Consider the following 20,098-nt stretch of genomic DNA (forward strand, 5'->3'; position numbering starts at 1 on the left):
TTTGATTGAGAAACACTGAATTCAGCATGTTTCTTAGAGAACAGTAATGTGTTCCTAATAGGCTATTCATACTTTATTTGTGGTTGACAGATAAGGGGTTTTCAGTGGTCTTACACCAATAAAATTAATGTTAATAAAAACATTTATTAAAATGGTTATATTTATTATATTAGTGTTTATTACAAAGTAGGGAATAAGAAAATGCAAATTCGTTTGTGTGTTGCAGCTTTAGAAATGGCTATAAATAATCTTAACATTAATATTAATAGTAATGAAAGTAAAACACTAAACAATTTAGACAAAGAAGTTTCAAGGATATTTAAATTTGATCAATGCTAAAGGTAAGTCTCAGTCTCAGACAGCATGGAATATCCACAGACCATTGACAGCAAGCAAGATGTATATTACAACAAAAATGGCAAAAGCTGGCAGAAAATCCATTCCGATTGGCTTGCTGCTATAGGCAACTCTTATTAGACAGGGGTGCACTGATTTTTAATACTAAAAACATTTCGACCACCCAGGGGGCCTCCAACATAAAATTAGCCTAAGGCATCTTAATGCCTAGAACCGGCCTGACCACCCCCCACACCCCCACTGGAGGTGGGCCCGCTGATAACATTTTGGCCCAAGAATAAGATTTTGTTTTTAAACCAATGAAATGTCCAGAACATCTAAAGTTTGTTTTTGTGTGTCTCATCTCTAGGTGGAGTCACGAGACACACTCAACAGCATTGCATTGAAGTTTGACACCACCCCTAATGAGCTTGTACAACTCAACAAACTCTTCTCACGAGCGGTGGTCCCCGGAAAGGTAAAGCCTTTTAATTTTTAGCACAGTAAGTGTCTCAAACACTCATTCATTAATTTAAAATTCATTTATTTGTACTCAGCATATAATGTTAAAGGAATAGTTCACCAAAAAATGAAAATTCTCTCATCGTTTACTCACCCTCATGCCATCCCAGATGTGTATGTCTTTCTTTCTTCTGCTGAACACAAACAATGATTTTTTAGAAATATCTTAGCTTTGTAGGTCCATACAATGTAAGTGAATGGTGACCAAAATTTTAAAGCTCCAAAGAGCACATTAAGGCAGCATAAAAGTAATCCATAAGAGTTCAGTGGTTCGATGCATGTCTTCTGAAGTGATCCAGTCAGTTTGTGGTGAGAACAGATCAAAATATAACTCCTTTTTTATTGTACATCCTGACAGATGTCTCCTTGGCGATCATGATTTCAAGCTCAGTTACACTTCCTATAGTGCCATCTAGTGCTCTGCACATGCGTCAAGCACTAGGAAGTGTGGTCGAGTTTGAAATCATGATCGTACTAGAGACTGCAAAACCAAGATGTACAGTGAGAAAGGAGTTATATATTGGTCTGTTCTAACTGAAAACCAACTGGATCTCTTCAGAAGACATGGATTAAACCACTGGAGTCTGGTGGATTACTTTTATGTTGACTTTATCTCATTTTTTGGAGGTCTGGTCACCATTCACTTGCATTGTATGGACCTACAGTGCTGAAATATTCTTCTAAAACACTTGAGAGAAATACATTTTTTGGGTGAACTATCCCTTTAAGTATGTACAACATATTATACATTCTGTGTGTGTTGCCCTATAGGTGCTTTATGTCCCTGACCCGGGATACACCTCCAGTGCGGACAGCTCCCCCTCTCTCAGTCCCATCAGCCCCCTCTCGCCCACCTCCTCTGAGGCTGATCTGGAGAAGGCCACCACAGTAAGTGCAATGACGATCTTCATTCACAAGTTTAATGGGGATCCTACAGGGAGGAGACAGGCTTACACTTATGAAGTGGAAAACATTAATTTTTTGTAGAACGTACAAGCATGTGATTAAAATGTGGAATTTAGATGCCAAGGACTATTCATTTGTCACATTGCACATTTTGGGGTTATGGTATACAGTAGTGGCCAAAAATATTAGCACCCATGGTAAATATGAGCAAAGAAGACTGTGAAGAAAAAACTGCATTGTTTATCCTTTTGATCTTTCATTAAAAATAATGTACAAAAATCTAACTTTAATTGAAGTAGAAAAATTTCAAGAGGGGAAATATCTCGTTATTAAATAAATATTTTTCTCCAAAACAGGTTGGTCACAATTATTGGCACCCCTAAAAATTCTTACGAATAAAACATATCTGAAGTATATTCCCATTCATATTTTATATTTTTTAGTACACCTGGGTGACTAGGAACATGAAATTGTTCTGCCATGACTTTCTGTTTCACAGGGGTATAAATATGAGGTAACACACAGGCCAAATTCCCTTAATCATCAATCACAGTGGGTTACACTAAAGAATATAGTTCTGATGTGCAGCAAAAGGTTGCTGAGCTTCACAAAATGGGAAGTGGCTATAAGAAAATAGCCAAAGCACTGAAAATGCCCATTTCCACCATCAGCGCAATAATTAATAAGTTCCAATCAACTGGAAATCTTACGAATCGGCCTCGAAAAGGACGTGTGTCTATATTGTCTCCACGCACATTGAGGAGGATGGTTCAAGTGGCCAAAGAATCTCCAAGGAACACAGCTGGAGAATTGCAGAAATTAGTTGGGTCTTGGGGTCAGAAAGTCAAAAATATCAGACATCACCTACGTCATCACAAGTTGTTTGGGAGGGTTTCAAGAAAAAAAAGCCTCTGCTCTCATCCAACAACAAACTCAAGCATCTTCAGTTTGCCAGACATTACTGGAACTTCAAATGCGACAAGGTTCTATGGTCAGATGAAAAAAAAAAAAAAAAAAAAAAGAGCTTTTTGGCAGCAAACACCAGAGATGGGTTTGGCGCACACAGAGATGAAGTACCCAGTGCCCACGGTTAAATGTGGTGCTGGATCTTTAATGTTGTGGGGCTGTTTATCTGCCAGAGGTCCTGGACATCTGGTTCGGATACATGGCATCATGGACTATCAAATACCAACAGATAAAACAAAATTAAAATCTGGCTGCCTGTAACAAGGACTCAGAAGAACTGGGATTAAGATCCATGTGCAGTTTATTAAACAGCAGAATAATCAGAGTACAAACAGGCGTGGGTCGAAATACCAGGAACAACAACAGTAATGAAGACAGGGCAATAATTGTGGTCAGTAACAGGCAGATGGTCAAGGCAGACAGATAACAGCAATGGTAAACATTGTCAGTAACAGGCAAATGGTCAGGGCAGGCAGCAGATGGATAACAGCAATGGTAAATGTTGTCAGTAACAGGCAAATGGTCAGGTCAGGTCAGGCAGCAGACAGGTAACAACAATATCCAGATAGACAAACCAGGGTCAGAAGGCAGGCAATCGACAGTAAAGAAACGCTCAGTAATGTAGCCATGGCAAAACAAGACTTCACATTGATTCTAGTTTGTTCAGCGCTTAAGTAGTCCTTGAAATGGGGAACAGGTGTATGAGCAATCAGACCAGGTATGTGGGTTCTGGGATTTGTAGTCCAATTGTTAGTACTCAGGTGAGAGAGACCTCTGGTGGCAGACGAGAAAATTTTCAGAAGTAGCCTTCATGACACTGCCTCTGCCAGAAAGCTTACAATGGGCCCTGGTTGGATCTTCCAGCAGGACAATGATCCAAAACAAACAACAAAATCAACACAAAAATGGTTCACTGACAATAAAATCAAGGTTCTGCCATGGCCATCCCAGTCCCCTGACCTGAACACCATAGAAAACCATCTGTAGAGATTATGTATGGAGGAATGGTCTCAGATCCCTTGCCAGGTGTTCTCCAACCTCATTAGGCATTATAAGAAAAGACTCAGAACTGTTATCTTGGCAAAGGGAGGCTGCAAAAAGTATTGAATAAAAGGGTGCCAATAATTATGGCAAATGCATTTTGGAGAAAAATGTTTATTTAATAATGAGATGTTTCCCCTGTTTCAATTGCTTTACTTCAATTAAAGATTAGATTTCTGTAAATTTTTTGAATGAAAGATCAAAAGGATATACAATGCAGATTTTTTTTCACAGCCTTCTTTGCTCATTTTTACTATGGTGCCAATATTTTTGGCCACTACTGTATATGGTAGATGGTGTATATGAACTATGGTAAATTATATTATAGCAAACACTGTTTTTCAACATTGTTCCATTTTAAAGCACTGTAATCCCCCAAAAAATATTTTTAGCAACCACATCATTTGGAACAAGGAAAGGAAAATGCAATATTCAGTGTAATATGTAAAAAAATATTAAGGTCCATTGAGTATAATATGAAGTCACATCTTATTTAACTTGAAACCAGCAAATTAATAAGTGAAACGGCTGGATCATGATTTTATGCAATAGACCATCTAAGTGAAATACCAGTGCCTTGGAGGAACACTTTCCACAGTTTGCACTTTTACATGGATTTAATTCTTTTACTTTGGCCAGCTTTTTAATTTGTAGTCGCTGAACTGAATCGGTCCAATCAAATTCAGCCGGAGATCCAAATTAGTGTCCAAACTGAGAGTTGCATATTATTCCTTTACTTTTTTGTAGACATGGCTGTTTGTAATGAATAAATGCTAATTTACACCTATAAATGGATGTGAGGTGCGCCCCAGGTCTTGGTTCTGTGCTCCATAATGATCAACTGTACGAGTTGCACAGAAAGAAGAAAAAGTCTGTGATACTTTTGGCTTGTCCTCAAGTCTCCTCATGAACATGTGTCAGACTTTATTACATTTCTGAGATCATCTGAAATCCTTTTTAATTGCTCCGAACATCATGGCAAAATTATGTTTGCTTTTAAATTTTTCAGGTAATTTCCTAGACTACAAAACAGCCATGAATATGTTTACAATAAAAAATGAAATAAAAGACATCTGTTCTACTTCAGTTTTATATACACAACTCATTGTCTTTTTGAATTGTGTTTAATTATAAGCATATTGGAATGCAACCTCTACTGAATGTGCAAATATTCATGAATTGATAGAAATAATAAATGTTTGTACTATGAATGAGCTGCATAGATGTGGTTTTGCTTTTCTACGGGCACCTGATTATCAATCTCTCTCAAAGCATACAGTACATGTGCACACACTGAATGTAGGCCAGACATGACGATATGTATTAATAGAGGGGTCACACTTGTTGGTCATGTATCAGAATTTCCTGGTAAGTGAAGGCCACACTCTCACTGCTAAATGACATTTTCTTTAGACTGTGGAACAAATGGAAACATTGGAAAGGGGGGAACAAGAGGAAGTGTAACTCTTGGTCACACATAGGGCTGGCTTTGAAATCAACATAAATGCATGAATATTTTCTAGTATTATTTTTTGGTTTGGTTTGGTTTTTGCTTTGCTTTGCTTTTGTTTTGTTATTTTATTTTGTTTTTTGCTTTGCTTTGTTTTTGCTTTGTTTTGCTTTGCTTTGGTTTTGCTTTGGTTTTGCTTTTGCTTCACTTTGTTTAGCTTTTTGTTTTGTTTTGTTTTTTGCTTTGCTTTACTTTTGCTGTGCTTTGTTTTGTTTTGTTTTGTTTTGCTTTTCGTTTTATTTTATTTAGTATTTTCCGCAGGTGTTAACCCCATAAAACAGACAATGGCCGAGTTCTCAATGGCATACTATGCATACTACACTTACTACTACTGCCTTATGGCAGAAATAGGAAGAGCACTTTGGTAGTATGCCATTGAGAACTCGGCCAAAGTCATAGTTATACAAGGCCGTCTGAATACGTGCCAGATGCACTCTTAAATGAATGTGAACTTTTCTAAATCTAAATAAAAATGTAAAGTGAAGAATTGTATAGGTTTAATGCATAGTCAATGTTATCATCTCAGCAATCCCTTTACTTGATCAAAAGTAAGATGATTTCACTGCATGCTATATTACTATTAGCTCTTTGAAAAATGAGCGTGGTTTCATGCAGCAAAATTAACAGTCCAGGGTTCTAGATAAGAACCTTGAATTCATGCCTCAACACTAACAACTGAGAAATGAACACTTCACAAATGTACACAAAAGGCCTCCTGTAGTAATGATTACAAGCTTAATAAATGCACTTTTAAGAAAGGCTGTTTGTTAAAGTGTCTGTTAAGAATGTATGTAAAGGCATTCAGGTGGCTTTATGCCACAAAACTAACCTTATTCTTACTTATTCTTATTTTTGTTTCTATACGAATTCCCACAAGGGGGTGGCTTCCCAGTCATCCTTTTTTTAATGGCTGTTTTTGCACTGTGAAGCCCATGATTCCAATAGCTGGTGAATTCAGTCAAATTGCATTTATTTTGGCTGTGTGTTCATCTCTAGCTGGTTATTTTATATGACAAATAAGAAGGAAGATCCCTTTGAAATCTAACAGTAGTTCCTCTTCTGTACTTATGTCTTGTGAGTGCCTTATTTGTGTCTTGGATTGTGATTTTCAATTGGTCTCCAAATGGTTTGTGTCACCTCTGTTGGAGTAGTGAGTGTGTCCATGTGTGGTTCCAGCTCCATATGGTCATGGATTTAACAGCCCTGCTGTCTGTGCCAGAAATTTAGAGGTACACGGTTACATTTCCTTATGAGTCATCAATGGGCAGAGCATGCAAATGTACAAATGCACACACTAGTAGTACTTTCAAATGTTTTCAGGTGTAAACATGTATGTCACACATAATAATGCACACACACACGTTCCTGTACCTATTCATAGCCTTGAGTAATATATGTTACTATACTGTCATAAAACATGCACAGTCACACAAACATTCATGTACATATGTATGCAATATTCATGTAACCCATTTCTGGCTTAGCATTTTAGAGTACTTATTAATCTATGTGAGTGTGGTGCAGTCACACATAGAAACCATACATTTACATACTCTTTCACATGTAATATTCATGCATTGGGAAAAATGTACCGTGCATGCAAGCACAGCGTGAATTCACTAGTTTTGCTACATGTATTCACATGCGCCTATAACAAACTAGTTCACAAAATGTAAACTGTGTAAAGTGCTTTGAGTATAGTGTCACGAAAAGCGCTATATAAATGTAACATTCATTCTTAAAAGGAGATATTTAATAGAATTTTGAAGTGACGGTGATCAATCTTCCCTTCCACCGAAGCTCTCAAATCTTTTTTGAAATGCGTCACAACAGGTTTGAAAATAGTGACATCCAACATCATCGGTTCTTACATGTCTCATGACTGCGCCAGGTTTGAATATGTGCATGCATTAACAAGACGTGAGAGCACTATTTCATAGCTTCAGGAGACTCTAAATATAGTGCACAAATTGAACTTTTATGGTGCTTTTTTGTACTTTTTGGAGCTTGACAGCCACTGGTCACTCATTGTATTGAACATGCGTTGTGTTACATACAAGCATGATTATCCCCAGATCATGCATGCAACTATTATAGGCCACTTACAGTATATGAAATATATGATTTGCTGTTTTCATCATCTGTCCGATAAAAAACAACTCCAGTAAGTAACTGATCCTGTTTTAAGAGCACTATGCCTTAAGTGCAGCATGCGATATGTCATATGCGCAAAGTCAGTGGACATGAAGTTTTGATATTTTTATCAAAGTATGTGCTAAGTCTAGGTGCAAGCTGGTTGGCGAAACCGCACGTGCAAAGTGCTAATTGGCTGGGTCAAGTTCAGTTTAATTCTGAGGTTCTTTTTCAGTTATTTCACCATTTGTGTCCTATTATATTCCATTTCATGCCAAGCAACTTCAATATAAATTAAGACAGCCCATTCATAAGAATTTGGTAGTGTAAATGGGCTGTATGCAATGCATCCCCTACTCTGTTTGTCGCCTGTGCTGCTCCGGACCGTATTTGATTATGTTCATTATCAGCCTCTCTGGGACTGATGGCTCTTGTCCTGCTCGCCAGTGTCTCACCTGCTTGAAATTATCCTTTGATTCTCTTCCATTGTTAGTGGTTTTGTAATGTATATTTGTTATATGTTTCTTTGTTTAATGCTTTATGTTTAATTTCTGTACAGCGTCTTTAAGCCTTGAAAAGGCCCTATATAAATAAACAGATTATTAGTATTATTATTAATCCATCATCTGCTGGTGGAATCCCAAATCTGCAAATGCAGAAATAGATTTTAGACTTTGCGCCGAGATAGACGTGATTCTCAAGCACTATGCGTCACTTCATTAAAATACAGTACGCCCACAGTTTGCATGCATACACCCACAGACAGTACAAACACTCCCACCCACGCTCAGTTGTGCCTAGCATGGTCACGAAAATAGAGCCCCCGTTGTTGTTTGTCAGGAGAGGTAGCAGTGTATAACTTGTTTCAAAGAGCTCTTTGTGTAAACTGAATGTTGAAATATACCGTGAATTTTCCTTAACCTGTTCACTGAGTGAGGAGTTGACCATGTGTTCAGCTTTTTACAATTACAATTTTTTTGTTTTGTATTTGTTTGTTTTTTTGTTTGGGGGTTTATTTCCTGTTGGTTTATGGAAAAATGTCAAGTTTTTTTTTTTTCGTTTGGGTTTATGACAAGGGTTTCGTTGGGTTTTTTTTTTACTTTTGGTTCGTGTTTTGTTTTTTGATTTGATTTGTTTTGTGCTTGAACCTGATCTAAACCTGACTGAGGGAGTTTACAATGTGTTTGGCCTTTTACAGTTTGACTTTAGTTAAGCAATTTAAGAACATTTTTTGGCTTAGTATTGCTGCAGTCTACACTGAAAGATGACAAATTTTGTAAAACTGGAATTAACCTTTTCAAATCACTGGATGTGTATTGCTGTGTCAGCACCAGCTTGCAGCAAGCAGTGACTTTCCTTTTTCTTGTCCTATAATGAGCTCTCTCACATAGAACACAAAAATGCTGACAGTAACTCAGCCCGTGCAGCATCATGCTAGGAATCCTGCCTTGGTCTCCTGGGTTTCCGGCTGTCAGCTTTCTTACACTAAAGAGCCCTCTAGGGATCTCTACTATATGCTTTAATTGGCTGTTATTTTCAAGCCTCCTTGTTATGCTGACTGTGTTTGTGTGTGTATGTGTGGGTGTTGAAGTGTTTATCATGAACTCTGGGTTGGGCCTCATTCAGTGTGATGTGGCGAGGGCTACCGTTAATCGAGCTCTTTCTCACTCCAACTTCATCCCATCAGGATTCAGAAGATGTCCATCGAAGACAACCCAGCATGGGTCACGGGGCCCCCCGACCAGCCCGAGTGGTATCGTCCACCTCCGAGGAGGAAGAAGTGCTTACGGAAAAGTTTCTTAAAATGAACTGCAAATACATTACGGATGGCAAGGTGAGTTCAACGAAAAGAGATTTCACTTGGGAATAGTGATGTGATTTACATTCTCTTCTATTTTTCTATCAATCACTCTTCATTCCGTCCTTATACTTCATTTTGTTTACTGACTATCTAATGCATATTACACATTAAAAAATGACAAGATCTGGCTGAAATTGCAGTTCTGTAATGTGTACCAGACCAAAAGTCTTTGGTCAACTTTTCTGTTTCATAATGTTTCCCTTGCTCACTGATTTTTGTCTTCATCCTCTGTTCTTTAAGGGAATAGTTAGTGGTATACTGCTGGTCACCCCAAACAACATCATGTTTGACCCTCATAAGTCGGACCAATTGGTGCAGGAGAGAGGATGTGAGGAGTACGGGATCATGTGCCCCCTAGAGGATGTGCAGTCTGCAGCCCTATGCAGGGAGATCACCGACATCAGGGTCAGAGAGCTCGTGCCACCGTAAGTTGCTTCATGGTCTTTAGCATCACTACTACTGATACTTGTGGTTAGGGGTTTTTCATTTGTGCTATAGACATGAATTATACCTCAAATCTTGTGGCTTATTGAGGATTGGTGTGCTAATCATTTTCTAAATAACCAGACTTAGACTTAGCTCTTTTGACTTGGGCCACTAAATAACCACCAAGCGACCACCCAGAACATGCTAACAATTAAAACACCTTAACAAACATATAGCAATGCCTTGGGAACCGACCAGAACACCCTAGCAATCACATACACTGCAGGCAAGCACCAAGATCCAAATGCAAAGCAATGTACTAACAACCACAATAGCAATGCCCTAGCAACCACTCAGAAGACCTTAACAAACATATAGCAATGCTCTGGCAACAACCGAGAAAACCCTAGCAACCACATAGCAATGTTCTGGCAACCACTTAGAGCACCCTAGCAACCTTATAGCATCACCAGTCAACCATCCAGATCATCCTAATATCTGCAACGCACTATCAACCACCTAGCAATCCCCTAGCAACTATCCAGTACATCACTCTAAAGCAACGTACTAACAACCACCTAGCAATGCCTTAGCAACCACCCAAAACACCCTAGCAACCACCCAGAACACCACTGCAAAGCAACGCACTAACAACCACCTAGCAATGACCTAGCAACCACCAGAACACCACAGCAAAGCAACATACTAACAACCACCAAGAAATGCCCTAGAAACCACCAAGCAATGCCCTAGCAACCACCCAGAACACCTTAGCAACCACTCAGAACACCTTAACAAACACATAGAAATGCCCTGGCAACCACACTGAACACCCTAGCAACCACATAGCAGCAACAGGCAACCACTGCAATGCACTAACAGCTACCTAGCAATGCTCTAGCAACCACACAAAACACCCTTGCATCCACCCAGAACACCCAAGCAACCACTTAGAACACCTTTGCAAATGCATAGCAACACCCCGACAGCCAATCAAAACACCCTAGTAACTGCAAAGCAACATCCAACAACCACAAAGAAATGCCCTAGAAACCACCAAGCAATGCCCTAGTAACCACACAGAACACCCAAGTAACCACTCAGAATAACTTTGTAAATGCATAGCAATACCCTGACAACCACCCAGATCACCCTAGCAACTGTAAAGTAATGCACTAGCAACCACCTAGCAATGCCCTAGCAACATTCCAGAACACCACTGCAAAGCAACATATTAACAACCACCAAGAAATGCTTTAGAAACCACCCAGAACACCTTAGCAACCACTCAGAATGTCTTAGCAACCACCAACCAATGCCCTAGTAACCACCCAGAACACCCAAACAACCACTCAGAGCACCTTTGCATACGCATAGCAATACCTTGACAACCACCCAGATCACCCTAACAACTGCAAAGCATCGCACTAGCAACCACCTAGCAATGCCCTAGCAACTTTCCAGAACACCACTGTAAAACAATGCCCTAAAAACCACCAAGCAATACCCTAGCAACCACCCAAAACACCCTAGCAACCACCAGAACACCACTGCAAAGCAACATACTAACAACCACCAAGAAATAGCCTAGAATCCACCAAGCAATGCTCTAGCAACCACCCAGAACACCTTTGAAAATGCATAGCAACAACCTGACAACCACCCAGAATACTCTAGCAACTGCTAAGCAATGCAATAGCAACCACCTATCAATACCGTAGCAACTAACCACCCAGAACACCCTAGCAACCACTAAGCAATGCCCTAGCAACCACCAAGAACACTTTATAAAGGACATTCATTTATATATTTATTCATATTTTTGGTCATCCCAGAGATCTGATGCTAGATCCTTCTGAGACGGAGGTAAGTCACCTCAAGAGGGCGCCACGTCTAAATACCACCGATGCGGCACACCGAATCCACGAAATGGGCAACGACAGCGCCAGTACAGCCCCTCGTAGCACAGAAGCTTCACTGTCCGAAGACATTTTTACCGAGTCTGAACTTTCACCAGTACGTGATGACGGTGTTGCGACATCTTCCGACGAACTGCAGCTGATAAAATCCTCAGGGGTATCTTCTGAATCAATGCAGACCATCAACCAGGCTGCCATAGCCTTGGAAGAACCTTCAACGGCTGACAAAAAGGATGTAAAAGGAGTGATACAAAATACAGACACTGAGGAAACAGGGTTGAGGGGTAGTGGCATTAAGAAGAGCCTGAATCCTGCAGATTTAATCAATGAGGTGCTGTCAGGAAATGATCTGGAAAACGCAAAAAAGGACCAACCTGTGGACGAAGCCAAATCACGAGCCAACTATGAGTCACTTTGTTCGTACACTGTAGCAGCCGAGGATTCAGCGAAAGGCCAGGAGACTCAGAAAAACCAGGGGGAACATACTATGCAATCAACCAATAATACGATGAGGGAAGGGGAACAAGGAATGTCCAGTGAGGTTACAATAGCCAATGAGGTTGTAGCAGAGGAGGGGCAGAGTTCAGAGGAAGGTAACCGACTGTTAGCGCACTATTTACAGTCAACACAATATTGGAATAACCCTATTTTCTTTATTAATACATGTTCCTTAACATATTGTGCATACTTAATTCATTATCGCAGTTTATTCCAAAAAAAAAAAAAAAGAAGTTTGTCTTCATAATCTTTTATCAAAGTATAATAACTTGCTCCACCTCTAAAATGACTTTACATTTTGGCTGACGTCACCAAAGCCTTGTGGGCAAGTGGTTAATATTTACTAGAGGTAGACTGATAGATCGGTTTTACAGATTAATCAGTGCCGATAGTTGCCTGTAGTTTTTTTTTTATTCCTCCAGTCTCCTCTGATAATTATGATTTTTAAAATTGAAGTGAGGGTATGCAAAGAAAAATGTGACTATATGAAAATGTTTCCACTGCCTTATTTATCATATTTGCAAAATCCACTATCGGATGACCTCTAAAGTTTATCAATAGCCAAATAGCTATTTAGGCATTGTTTTAGGCTATCGCTATAGATTAAGTAAGATATAGATTAAATTAAGTACAGATAGTATTTGTATAATATTCTGGTATGGAGCTCCCACTTTTCACAATCCAAATAATTTACAAAGGACAAAATCAAGTCTTGCACTACTTTCCTTTTTCTTGTTGAATATCCAGTTTCACTTGGAGATCCATCACATTCTGGAAGTAAAATGGGTTGCACCAGCCATTTCATATTGAATTCGAGCATATTTCACCTTTTAGCTCTCTGTCGTTCCCCTCAATCTCAAGGGGTATGCTAATATAAATGATATTCAATACTTGATGATATAATAGAACTTGTAGATATATTAAAGTGTCAGCCTTCATATAATCCTGCTATATCACTGCTGTAGTCTGGCTGCCCTAATGAGAATGTTGCCCTTAAAATAAACCAAAAGATTAATTTTCAGTTAGTCTTGCTTGATCGGACGTAGATCCACAGAATTAATTTGTGCCATTATTAATCTCTCAAGCACTCTCAAGCACTCACACATCAGCTCACTCAAATCTTTTTAGCATATGTTGTATCTAGTATAAATTAATGGTGTATTCTAAATCTCATTTGATTAAATAGAATGCAAGATTCATATTTAAATTTTACCTCCTGATATAACTGTGAATAACCAGTTATTTCCTTGCCCAGTTGTGTCGGGGCCCAAAAACAAGCAGAAGTCCCATAAGTTCCTGTGTCTGCGAGTTGGCAGGGCCATGCGGAAGACCTTTGTGTCCCATGCCAGTGCCTCCATGCAGCAGTACGCCCAAAGAGACAGGAAGCACGAGTACTGGTTCGCCGTTCCATCTGAGAGGTTAGTACTATTTCCAGTTTGGCCTCCCATCACTTAAAATATCACCTTCTTTTACTGCTTAAATGTGAAACATGTTTACTGGTATACTGCTCCAGACTAAGGTGGAGTACATTTATTAACTGGCTAAATGCAGGGGAGTTTACTTTATTAGTGGCAAACATGGCAATTGCTTTTGCTTATACTTAGGGTTAGGGATTTGAACAAATCCCTAACCGTAAGTATTAACTTAAGTACATAATTTGCAATGTTTGTGCTGCAGACATGAATAGTACCTTAAATTGGGCGGCTTATTGAGGAGGGGTGTGGTATTATTTTTCTTAGCAACAAACTAATGATTTTTGTGCTATACAATGGGCAAAATAAAAATCCATAGACTTGCATTGAAAGAGTGATCCAAGGCATATCTTGCCACTTGAATATCAAAGAGACTTAGGCCATTAAGCGACCACCTAGCAATTCTCCAGCAACCACCCAGACACCCTAGAAAACACATAGCAATTTTGTTTCATTTTAAAGAAGCATATACTAGATGTTTTATATAATTGTATCCTTTTATGACCTGTGTTTTTATGACCTCTTTGCATGTGACTTCACAACCATGAAGATTTCTGAACAAGCCATTAGTGCAGCTGAATTTCAATAAATTGTCTTTTTGGACTATTGTCAAACTCTTCAAATCAAAAGTTGATATTTAGATTTTTCATGATCTAAACCTTTTAAGAGTGGGTATCCTCATCTAAGGAATAGTTTGGGTGCATGAATTTTGTCGTAAGTTTTACTACATAAATCTGCAAGGTCAGTTTCTTATGTCAATACTTAGTCTCTTTTGGAATCTACTGTAGATCAATCTAAAAGCACTGTGTAGAAATGTCTAAGACTAATTACTTGACCTACTAATCTGAATGGTCAAACATAAAGCCTTATGCAATCCATCACAAAATCTGTTACTTCTATATAAAACACCTATTCAGCAACAGTCAGACAGATTAAGAGAGATTTGCATGCTCCATATGTGTTTTTCATCTCTCAACTGAATTATGCATGGATCAAGATTTGTTTCCCCTGGGGCAATAAATCCATGTAAATAAAATAAAAAAAATGATGTCATCCCTAATAGAAGCAGTGTTGGGTGTAATGCATTACTAAGTTTGTTTGATATATATATATATATATATATATATATATATATATATATATATATATATATATATATATATATATATATATATATATATATATATATATATAAGGCTGTTTGTCTATGGGATGAACAGCAGAGATAACTTTCCTACTGCTGTCTGACCCAATTAGGTGGCCAGCCGCATGATCCATGATGGTGATCCATTTCTCAGTTCTACACTGAATAAGCAGTGGTTCTCAACTAAAAGTGGGTCATAGGTCTGTCCTGATAGGGTTGTGGACAGGAGGGATACAAATATTGTTAAATGCAAAAAAATAACATGCAACTTAGCATAAAATCGCACATAATTAGGAAATAGCTAAATAAAAAGGCTGATCAACTTTTAAAATAGTTTGTGTTTGCAGTGTATTATTGGCTGCTGAGAGCATTCTTATTTTACTTTTTATATTGTAAACAATTTTAGTGCTGTGTTGGATCTACACTTGATGTCCATTGTAAAATCTTGATTCTGAAGCAAAAACAGTTTAGAATCACTGGCATATAGAACATTCTGAGTGTATGTTAGCTGGTGCATGTGTATGTGTATATTTGCACAAATCTTCCCATGATCAGGCCAGTGTATGTGTGTGTGTGTGTGTGTCTGAACTTGTGCATATGTGATCTTTGAAAGGGGTCTCTCAACATAATTTGCCTTTTGCCACCAACAATAATTATATTAATGCAATGACATTTGTATATTTTAAAATGTGACTTAAAGAAATTGTTCTCTTATCATTTACTCACCGTCATGCCATCCCAGATTGAATGACTTTCTTCAGTAGAACATAAACAAAGATTTTATAAGAATACTTCAGCAGGTACCATAATTTTGAAGCTGCTAAATGCACATAAAGGCAGAAGACTCCAGTGGTTAAATCCATGTTTTCAGAAGTGATATGATAGGTGTGGGTGAAAAACAGATCAATATTTAAGTCCAATTTTTACTATAAATTCTCCTCCCTGCCCAGTAGTTGGTGATATGCACGAAGAATGCAAATCACTTTCACATTATTGTTCTTTTGTTTTTGGCAAAAGTTGAGATTGATTGTAAAAATTTACTTAAATATTGATCTGTTTCTCACCCACACCTATCATATAACCTATCATGTAACTTTAGAAGACATTGATTAAACCACTGGAGTCTTATGGATTACTTTTATGCTGCCTTTATTTCCTTTTGGAGCTTCAAATTTTTGGTACTCATTCACTTACATTGTAAGGACCTGCAAAAATCTTTGTGTTCAGCAGAAGAAAGAAAGTCATACACATCTAGGATTGAATTAGGGTAAGTAAATGATGAGAGGATTTTTATTTTGGGTGAACTATCCATTTAAGGATCAAAATACATTTTGAAGCCACTGTATTACCCTAAATCTGTTTTTAACCATACAACATTTTTTTTTTTTTTTTTTTTTACTAAACTTTCCTTTTACAGCACATGCAACAAACCAAACCTTAAGGAGATTGCAGTTGGTACAAAAAATAAATGCAGTCTTTAAAATGCCCATTTGACATTTTACTATGGAGATACAACTAAAAAGAGCTTGATGAAAAGTAGTGGGAGCATGAATGAAGAGGTCCAGACTGGACTGATCTTTTGCATTTTCAAGGTAGCATCAAGATGCCATTCTCCAAATGAACTCTGGCCATGTTATGTGTGTGTTCTCTATAGGTCAGGCCACCTATTTGCGTTCTTTGTCCAGTGGACCCCAGATGTGTATGGGGAAGGGTTGGGGGGAGTGACACGGGAGCCTAGGTTTGTAGTGGTTAAAAAGAACCAGGATGCTGAAAGTGGGGAGCACGACAAACCAGTGCCTGATATCACACTCAAGGACTGGGAGGTAGGAACAGCGATTTCTGTAAGAAACATGCCTTAACCTTCTTTGCCAAAAGTAAAAATATGATCAATCAGACTTGTCTTTTAAATGTCAGTTGGTTTACTAATTTAATAATAATTGTGCTAGTGTACTAGTAAGATAAAATTACAAATCTATAGAAGCTTTTTCAGATTTTATAGTATTACTGTATGTATACATTACTAGTCAAAAATAAAATAAAATTAAGAATGAGTAGGCTTGTCCAAACTTTTTTTTTTTATTGGATTTTCTCCCCTTTTCTCCCCAATTTGGCATGCCCTATTCCCAATACGCTCTAAGTCCTCATGGTGGCATAGTGACGCGCCTCAATCCGGGTGGTGGAGGACGAATCTCAGTTGCCTCCGCGTCTGAGACCGTCAATCCGTGCATCTTATCACGTGGCTTGTTGAGCGCATTACCGTGGAGACGTAGCGCGTGTGGAGGCTTCACGCTATTCTCCGCGGCATCCACGCACAACTCACCACACACCCCACAGAGAGCGAGAACCACACATTATGGTGACCACGAGGAGTTTATCCCATGTAACTCTACCCTCCCTAGCAACCGGGCCAATTTGGTTGCCTAGGAGACCTGGCTGGAGTCAATCAGCATGCCCTGGATTCGAGCTTGCGACTCCAGGGGTGATAGTCAGCGTAAATACTCGCTGCGCTACCCAGGCCCCCTTGTCCAAACTTTTAACTGGTAGTGTACATGCAATAATATCTAAATATAATGTATTTATTTAAAATAAATACATTTTTCATTTTTCATTTAAATTAAATTAAAATATAAAATATAATTCATGCATGTGTGTATTGTGTGTCTTGAGTTAAACTGTATTGATTTGATAATTATGCTGTTTTTGTTGCCGAGATATGTTGTTTGTGATCATGAATATGCTTACGTGATGTTTATGTTCTCTCCTGAACACATGAGCTTGTTGTTAACAGCAACACTGGAGCATTTGTGTGTGTATGCATGAGTTCAGCCTCAGATGAACCATGTTGTTTATGTACTTACTAACATTTAGTATGGATGCATGCATGATCCTGTTGCCAATCATTGTCAATATTGATTTAATGGCCTGTTGTAGTGTTTTATAACAACATCTTTTCCCTTCAAAGGATTTGTTGAACTGGTATGTAACATAATCTTTTATTGTAATGTGTTTGGTTTTGCTGTATGGATTGTTAGCCTTCATATGAACATATTTATAATATCATCAACCCTTTTTAAACCACTTCTAGACTTCATTTAGGAAGACGATCTGACTTTTAAATACGGATCATACTTTTTATTGTTTTATGGTTAAAGATAATTAGTGTGAATAATCAATGAAGGAAATGGAAGCGTAATTACTAATAGATAATGTAAATAGTATTGTTTATATCCTCACGAGATCCATATTTTTGTTAATATCACAGAGTCCATACACACCACTGTTTTACAGTAAGTCCTGTTGTATCTTAAATAGGACATTCTGGGCTTTGATATGACATTAAATGTTCGAGGTTGTGGCCAATATGATAATATTATTAATAATGTTAATGTTATTTGACATTATGAAGAGATACTGTAATAATAACAGGGTGAATACAGGTAAAGAGGGATTCATCGTCAGTTCCTGTATTCTCCCTAGTGATATGGTAGAATATGTTTTTTATTTCTTTTAAATTTTACTATTTTTATTATTTTTATTTTTTGCTGGGTCTCAGGAGGATATATACTACTTATAAAAATATACTTATATACTTATTTTGTATACAATACACTGTAAAATCTAATTTGTTGACCTTATTTAGATTTTTTAAGGCAATCGGTTTGCATTCATTTTTTACGTAAACATACTTATTTGGCAATGTGAACTAAATTATTTATCTGTGATTTAATGTATTGTTGTATTTATTTAATTATTTAAATTGAGTTATAGGACATCTTATACAGTATAAGGGAAATTATGACTGGACTCTAGGTTAGCTATATAGCACATTAGATTCTCCTCAGTACCTCTTGGTGCACATAAAACTGCACTTTGGTAAAGTACAGTTGAGTAAAGAAGAATGACTCAAATTTAACAGGCTCTAAGTTCACCAGAGGTAACACTAATAACAACAACAAAAGTCATTTGAATTTAAACCATATTAATTTTTTAATAACAATTATTGTATTTCTCCCTAAGTTCCCTTGTCCTGACCAAAACAAACATAATTTATTCAAGCATAAGGGCTTATGGGTATCCCACACAGCCGCAATTTTGTACTTGCTAATTTTGAGATAGTATTACTCGAAGCCAAAGTTTAAAGAACGTGTATATTTGAGTTATGATTCCAAAATGTGACATTTCAAGTTCTGCTTAATTAGTTTTAATTAGTTTAATTGATTGTTTTTATTAATGACAACTTTAGGGTTTAGAGTGTAATGGTAACTTAATTAAAACTAGTAAGAATAGTTAAAAGGAAAGCTTAAGTTGAGTCAACTATTTTTATTTTTTATTTTAGATAACTAGTTATTAGTTACTGTAGGCTCTATATACTGTATATTCTGTTGGATGTCAGAAGGATAGGTATTAGGCTATAACATTTTTTGTTTATGTTATCTTACAGATAGCTATTTGTCTTTTTATAAAGTATGACTCAAGCCCTGCTGCCTCTTATCTGGGCCGTCCAGAGGGAAGGCCACATGAGTTCACGCTTTTCTGTCATATTGGTCCGGGTCGTATATAAACAGCGCGCAAAGCCTCTAGGTCACTTCTAAGAGCGTCTGTAGCTCCTTGAGTTCATGTGGATACTTTATATTGGATGAACGCACATATCTCTCTGCAGAAGTGATGTTTTTCTCCAGAAGAATTAAGGAAGGATGTCAGCTGATGCCCAAATACAGCTTCGGCCTGGTAATAAAAAAACATGTGCCCTGTGATTCTAATGTTTGTGTGACTTAAGTGTAACTTAATTGTAAGTGCACTTGACTTAGTGCACATTAAATAGTATGAATGTGAGCTGTTTTTTTAGTTACTTATTGTTTGTAATGATGCAGTTTGACACTTGTTTTTAGCAGTAATACTAATCTTAGGAATGCAATAGCATACTGTACAATGCAGTATGTTAGTATTCCAAACATACCATATGAATTACGCAAAGTTGTTTTTGCATAAATTGATGAGAAACAACACCTGCAGCATTTGCATGTTTCCACTTTTTTTGGTTGTTATATTTCCTAAAAAAAGGACTTTTAAAAGTTTTGCTATACGAATTATGGGTCCTACATACAGGACGCGTGTCCGGTGTGAACAGATCCAAAACATGACACAGCGGCCAAAGACATCCGTCTGATGCATGTGTAGGTCAGCAATTAAAAATAACCTATAGCGAACACAATAACGTGTCATGAGGGAACGCCCCCTTACCAGAGCATTGCTGAATGTTTGCATTCATCTTCGTTCATCTTCGCGCAGCACCGCTATTTTCTGCTGTTTCACAGTTATTTATAGAAATGACATATCAACATAACTTACTGCCTTTACTATTGA

General features: G+C 37.7%; 1 protein-coding gene across 3 annotated transcripts in view; it reads left to right on the forward strand.

Annotated features, from left to right (window-relative positions):
- Positions 1–20,098, forward strand: part of LOC127425603 (oxidation resistance protein 1-like) — a 71,806-nt gene that overhangs the window by 43,919 nt on the left and 7,789 nt on the right. For 2 of the 3 annotated variants that reach the window (XM_051671759.1, XM_051671760.1), the window contains exons 5-11: positions 707–814; positions 1,630–1,746; positions 9,102–9,248; positions 9,516–9,700; positions 11,537–12,213; positions 13,374–13,536; positions 16,389–16,557. In XM_051671759.1, the coding sequence (XP_051527719.1) occupies positions 707–814; positions 1,630–1,746; positions 9,102–9,248; positions 9,516–9,700; positions 11,537–12,213; positions 13,374–13,536; positions 16,389–16,557 (1,566 nt within the window). Of the gene's footprint in view, positions 1–706; positions 815–1,629; positions 1,747–9,101; positions 9,249–9,515; positions 9,701–11,536; positions 12,214–13,373; positions 13,537–16,388; positions 16,558–16,616; positions 19,463–20,098 lie in introns of those variants that run through there. The other variant, XM_051671761.1, reaches the window with a different exon arrangement.

This window comes from Myxocyprinus asiaticus, chromosome 34 (assembly GCF_019703515.2).
Source record: "Myxocyprinus asiaticus isolate MX2 ecotype Aquarium Trade chromosome 34, UBuf_Myxa_2, whole genome shotgun sequence".
Taxonomy (NCBI): domain Eukaryota; kingdom Metazoa; phylum Chordata; class Actinopteri; order Cypriniformes; family Catostomidae; genus Myxocyprinus; species Myxocyprinus asiaticus.